Here is a 7,051-nt window from a genome sequence, read left to right as displayed (position 1 = left end):
TTTCTGTTTGATAACAATGTTGTTATGGCAACGGGTCAATTGACGTTTACAAAATTCCCGCGGAAATTTGAATTTGATTTTTTTAATTTCATTAAAGGGAAAACATTTTTTTGGGAATCGGATTTAATTTTTAAAATATAGTTAATAATTTTATGGGAATACAAATTTTGGTGGGTAAATTTTGTAAAATTATTAATTTTTTACTGCACGCAAAAAAATGAATTATAAAAATGAATAATTGATAACTAAAAATTTAGAATTTGCCACAATTTAATATCATTTGAAACAGTAATTTCGTGGTTTTATAGAATAAATTATAATAATCTTAATTTTAGTATTGAAATTTAAAGTTTATCTGTAAAAAAATCATGTTACAAGTAATAGAAATTACTGTTTGGTAGATAAAAAAATGAAATTATAATGCCTATGAATATAGGCTGTAGGCCTCTTGCTGTTAGAAGAAAATATCTGACATTATGTTGTGGTGCTGATATTATTAATACCGATTGGATGTCCCTGAATTAGTTAGTATGTTCAAGTTTGTGGTGCCTAACATTAGTGTGAGAACATCAAGAGTATTTGTCCCGAAAGTTAAAACGCGCTACTTCACGCGAGCTCCGCTGTATAGAATATCGAAGTTAGTCAACGAATTTGCATCTGAGATTGACATTTTTGGTTTCTCGGCTAATAAATTTAAAAGTGTAGCTAGAAATTTAGTAATGTAATTATTAAAACTGTCATTTCCTTGGTCGCTAAGCGGCTGAATATTATTTATATATAAGTGATATTTGTTATTTTTTTGCTGTTACTTTTATTTTATATTTTTTTCTTAGAACTTTTTGTTTATTATCATCCAACCGATGTTATCTGTTTATTCAATTTATAATTTTAGTTTATCATTTATTACCTATTGTTTCAATAACGTATAATTGCCGAATGGCGTAAATAAATAAATAAATAATAATTTAACGTTTCAGTTTCAACATTCGCTGTTTGGAACATTAAAGTTTATAGTAAAAAAGTAAAAAAAAACATTTAGTATGATAAATAAAATTTTCAATGTCGAAAAGTTGATTTTATATACAACATACAACGTTATATAATTATCAGTTTCTTAAAATTGTAGAAGATATATCTTAAGCGCATCAGTTTTTATAATTTGAAATAATAAATTTTTACTTGTGTTTTTGGGCTTCCAATGTATGTAAAAGAATTAACCTAAAGTATTATTGATGCGACTATGCCTACATGGCAAGATGACGTATTTTATGATTTCAGACAATAAAATTTAAATACCAAATTTTTTTTTCATATCAATTTATTTTAGAGAATCACTCTTATACTTTTTCGCTTTCAATATTATATTATTTATGAATTACCTTCTTTGTTGCGGGTTTATTGTTCAAACAATAAAAATGACTGAAAATCCGAATGAAATTTATTATTTGTTTCTTTGCATGTGTAAATAGAGAAGGCTGGAGCGAAAAGGCCCAGCCTTCTCCATATTCGGTAATTTTAGGTAATCTAATAACGATATGACAAAAAAGTATCTAAATAATTTAATAGCTAATTAAATTATTTACAAAAAAAGTCGCATTACATTTTTTTATAAGTCTAATTTTTTGAAAGTAATTGAAACTAAAAGTAAAAAATTTTTTTTCCATTTTTAAACTAATTCTCTATTTATTTTTTCTGTAACTTTAAACTATGAAAGACACGTTGATAAACAGAGATGACTTATTTTGTAGTAAATAAAATTTCCTACAATTTTTTTCTGAAATAAAGTTTCGCTGGAAATTAAAAAAATAAGTAAATATCGCAGGACTTAAAAAAAAAATTAATTTTATTTTTTTTCGATAATAAATTTTTATATAAAAAATATATTGCACTAATGATTCATTAGTTCTTGGAAATAAAACATAAATAAGAAAACATGATGAGTCAGTTGTCTCCGTAATCAAAAATCAGTCCAGTGTTTTTAAAATTTTTTTCCGCCCACTCATCAAACCGTCGCGTTAACTCATGACTCATGTGATTTTTCCAATCTCCTATTTTACCTTTACGAATAAATTTATCCGTATTATTTCCATTACTATTAAAATTATCAATATTTCCATTTCCATTTTCATTTTTATTTATAATATTTTCATTCTGAGATAAAACGGCTTCAAGATTAATTGCCGGGTTAGCAGCCATTTTAGAAAATTCCAAATGACTAGCCAGCGCATTTATTTCATCTTCGGTTAATTTTTTTCCCAAAAAATCAGCTGTTCTTTTTATTACGCTAATTTGGTCACGTTTCATTTCTTCGTATGTTAGAAACAAAATATTTTCTTCATTGCGACGATCCCAGAAGGAAAGAACGTGTTGCCAAAATGGATTCATTGGAGCTAAAAAGTATATTTTAATTAATTCTCATTATAATTATTGAAAGAATGAAAAAAAATTTATTTATATCATGTATTTATGTTTTTTTTAGAACTAAACCGTGTAAAAAAAAAATCGGAAAAGTTCTTCAAAAGTTCTACATGCCGAACTTCGAAATTTGAGACAACTTAAAAATTTTTTCGCTTTTTTATCGTCAGTATTAACAAAAATGTAAATATGAAAAAATTATAGGATGAAATTGGAAGACGAAATAAAAATTTTGCAAGGACATTTCCAGAAAATTTGTTCATTTCTTACTAAATTTCTCAAATATAAAAAAATCACTCAAAAATAGTAAGAATTTTCGATTTTCAAGATATTTTTCCGTGAGTAGAATTGTAAAAAAGTTCATTTTGAGTCGCAGAAATGAATAAAATTTACAACTATTCACTAATTTTCGTTGAAATAAAAGTTCGAAATAGTTGGATTTTCCTGATTTTTTTCGTACTTTCATACTGACAAGAACTTTTGGAAACGTTATGAAAAATTGAAACATTCAAATTGATAAAAACAATTGGAATATTGTAAATTTTAATCATGTTGCCACTCAAATGTTTATTTTTTCATATTTAAGAAAAGTCACGGAAATTCCGAATTTGTAAGAAGTGCATAAAATCGCTGTAAGCATTCTTGAAAAAATTTACTTCCGTTTTCCAATGTCATTCTATAATTTTTTTGTTTATGTCTTTACTGTCTTGTTTTTTTTTAAACGGGAAATTTTAATGATAAAACTGATAATTTAATCTAATTAATTACCAGTATCATTGATAAACAAATCAGCAAGTTCTTCAAATGTTCCATTGTAATCATGCATTAATTTGCAGTAATGATATAAACTGACGCAGGTATCTTTAGGATTTCTTGTTACATAAACAATCTAAAAATAATTTATTATTAATAAATTGAATGATTATGTTTATTTATGGGAAATTTTAATCATGAACCTTTGGTTTTTTTGATTTTAATTGCTGAGGTAATAATTCCCAAGGCAAGTGTGACTTGACGTAACGAGGTCTTGATGTTTTTTCGACGTTTTCTACCGAGTTACCGAATTGCGAAAAGAAATCAACATATTTTCCAGTAACCATTAATGCTGATGACCTTAAAGTTAAAAAAAAAAATTATTGTGTAATAGTTGCTTAATTTTTTTTTGTTTAATTTCAGCTTAATGTTAAACTGATGTGTCAGTTGAATTCATAGGATGATTTCCGACAAAGGAGGGTCTATAGCAATTTTTGTCCAAGTTTTTCTTTCAAATAAAACCTCTAAACACAAAAAAAAGAACGAGGCTTGATGCATTACTCTATAATCTAGCAACCTACGTTTTTATTTTTCATAAATGTTCATTTGTTTAAGAGAAAAACGTGGACAAAGTTTCCATTTACTGTTCAAGTGCAACAGAGATAGTACCGTTTGTCAACTTGAGTGCGACAGAGAAAAAACTTTAGACCCTTCTCAATATATTTCGATTAAATTTCCAACTTACGACTTTAATAAAGTTCAATTTTATGATTAGAAAATTATTAATTTGTAAATTATTATAATATATTGATATGATTATTGAATAAACGTGAAATTTTATCAATTACTTTATGGAAGCATTCATTTTTTTATTAATAAAAAAAAAATTGCAATTTCCAAAAATTTTTTTTCTAATTAAATGTAAAACAGTCATATAATTGAATTCGTAGGATAATTCCTGTTAGTTTGAATACCCGCATCCATATATTTAAATCAAATTTAAACTAATTAATTTTGATGTGAATTCATTAATAAAAAAAAAAATTAATGAGTAACTTGTTCACTTAATTTGATGTGAGTATTCATTTAACGGAGAATTTAACCGGCAACTCGAATAAAAAATTGATTTTTTTTTTATAAATATTTTTTACTCATAATAAAAGTTCTTACTCTAGCAAAGGATTTCGTATCAACAGCGGAACTTTAGCTTTTTCAAAATCCAAATCATTTCCAATGCACCAAACCATTTCTTGAGCCCAGTGGCTCCCTAGAGAAGAAAATTAATAACATACATATTAGGGTGGTCGTTAAAAATTATATTTTCTCAGGCGGCCCATAAAAAACTTTTTTTTTAGTGAAAAAATACGTGGAGATTTTAGTTTTTTCTTTTTAAGTAAAAAGAACACGTGCCGCAGGACGATCTAAGTTCATTTTTCGATACAATCGCGGTTTTTTTAAATGTGCAGATTAAAGGAAAAAATTGTGAGAACAATTTTGTAGGAAATCAAATTCTTGACAAAAGAGGTCATGTTCATTTTTTTTATAAAATGTGTTTACGAAGATATTTTAAAAAAACTTTTTTTAGATCTTAAGAATTGAGCGTTTTAAGGATTACAAATGTTGAAAATATCATATTTCTAAGTATATAGAAACTATAACAAGCATTAATGATTGATATGATGCCAGCTACGAAGTTGTTTATATTTAAGATAAAACTTTATATTTAACATTCGTAATCCTTAAAATGCTCAATTCATAAGATCTAAAAAACTTTTTTAAAAATATCTTCATAAATACACATTTTATAAAAAAAATGAACATGACCTTTTTTGTCAAGAATTTGATTTTCAATAAAATCGTTCCTCTGATTTTTTCCTTTAATCTGCATATTTCATGAGATATTTAAAAAAAAACCGCGATTGTATCGAAAAATGAACTCTGATCATATTGAGGCACGTGTTCTTTTCACTTAAAAAGAAAAAACCAAATTCCCCACGTATTTTTTTTACTTAAAAAAAGCTTTTTCTGGGGGGTCTGAAGAAATTTAATTTTTCACGACCACCCTATTACATATTTAGAAAAAAAAAGTTTTAATTAATTTCTTAGATAATTAAAATAAACAACCTGTACGTGGATAAGATACCATCCAAACGTCATCTTGATAAATTTGCATGTCACGTATTTTCTTAGCCAAAGTAACATACTGTGGTGGTAATAAACAATTACCCGGTTGAACGCGCAAAAAACTTGTTTGGACACCAAACATACGGTCTAACATCGCGCCAACTTTACCCTCGACCGTCGTGAATTTTAATTCCATTTTTTTAAAAGTACAAATTAATTAATCCGTCAGCAGCGCGCGTTGTTCACTACTCAATTGCTGCGAATGCAACTGCATAAAATAATTAGTTTGGTTTCAAAAAAATCCTACATGCAATTTCAGTACATTCAGGAACAAGTTTTACTCGATTTCACATTAATATATATATATATATATATATATTTATTACTTTCGCTGTTAAAAATATTTTAAGAGAAAGTCCCAAGAAAGTTGTTTACTCTCAAGTTAAAAAGAAAATAATTTTTTAATTATATTTGAAATTTTTAATTTAATTTGTTGATAATTCAAAAGCGAATATTTAAATAAAAAGGTTTTTTTTAGGGTAAAAATATAATTTTTTATGAGCTCATTATTTTGTGTTAAAGGTACCACAGGACTGTAGAGATACTTATAAGTCCTTATGGTTTTTGGGATCGATACCAGGTACCCGAAGGGAGTATAAAAAAATTCAAAATTTATATTTTTCAATTTTTATGAAAAAATAATTTTCTTACGCCCTAATGGCCCCGGGAACTATACGGGCGTAAAGGTAAAAAATATGAGTGTGAATGTAGCAGACGCGAGACAATTTATTAATTTGAAATGAATAAATAAATGAATTAAAATAATGAAATTGGAAAAAATGCGCGTACGGATTTTTTATTTATCAAAATATGCATTTTTTAATTTTTACTCTACTTACATTATTCACTTATTTTAAAATTAAAAAAATTGACAATTGTCAGCTACATTCACTCTCAATATAAAATCAAAAATGATTAAAATTTTTATTTTTGTAGATAAAAATTGCATAAATTAAAAAAAAAAAGTTTATACGATCTATGCCTTTTCAATGGTACCTTTGCTAGGATTCACCCTCACCCAACACAATATTTAAGACAAATATTCTCCCTTCCTAGAGATCTTTATCGACACTGTAAAAAATTGGGAGTGAATTCGGAGTGATTACGGGTTTTATGTAAATCCGAATTCACTCCGTCATTCGAAGATCTAGAGTTTCAGAAAAAATCACTCGACTAGAGAGTTTGTTTTTCTAGCGGAGGGATCTGAATTTTATTTAAATCCACATTCACTCCGATTCGGAGTTCTAATACTGAAAGAAACTTCAATTCGGAGTAAATTTTACTCTACGGAAATTAAATAAAATACTCAGTCATCCGCTCCGGATTTAATCCGTGTTCACTCCGCAAATTTTTTTACCGTGAATTTCTTATTAATCTTCAAAATTATTTATTTTTAATTCTCAATTTTTTAAATAAAGCCTCAGTATGTCAGTGGAAAAATTTCTAATTTCAAAAGTTCAAGGCATAGTCCTTGATATAGATCAAGTAGAATCCAATTACGAGGCAGCAGTAAACCGTTGTCTGTAAAACGTGATAAAAAAAACTTGCCAACCCTGATTATTATGACGGAGATAGTAAATTTTACATACGTTTTATTACTTTTATTCTTCCGGTCCGCTTGCTTTGGCAGATCATTTAAATATTTCGGGTCTTAAGGTAGTAGTCTAGTAACTCGGATTGAAAAAATCGAAAATTTTTT

General features: G+C 26.9%; 1 protein-coding gene across 1 annotated transcript; it reads right to left on the bottom strand.

Moving 5' to 3' along the window:
- Positions 1-1,841: 1,841 nt before the first annotated feature.
- Positions 1,842-5,578, bottom strand: LOC130672754 (luciferin sulfotransferase). The gene is made up of 5 exons (XM_057477469.1): positions 5,293-5,578; positions 4,339-4,435; positions 3,372-3,528; positions 3,184-3,304; positions 1,842-2,390 (listed from the first exon to the last, which is right to left on the bottom strand). Exons 1-5 carry the CDS (start codon positions 5,486-5,488, stop codon positions 1,942-1,944), a joined length of 1,020 nt encoding a protein of 339 aa, XP_057333452.1. The 5' UTR covers positions 5,489-5,578; the 3' UTR covers positions 1,842-1,941.
- Between the last annotated feature and the right edge of the window lie 1,473 nt (positions 5,579-7,051).

The sequence above is a fragment of the Microplitis mediator genome, chromosome 8 (assembly GCF_029852145.1).
Source record: "Microplitis mediator isolate UGA2020A chromosome 8, iyMicMedi2.1, whole genome shotgun sequence".
Classification (NCBI taxonomy): Eukaryota; Metazoa; Arthropoda; class Insecta; order Hymenoptera; family Braconidae; genus Microplitis; species Microplitis mediator.
Note: the sequence above shows the minus strand (reverse complement) of the source record. Positions and strands in the feature narration are given on the sequence as shown.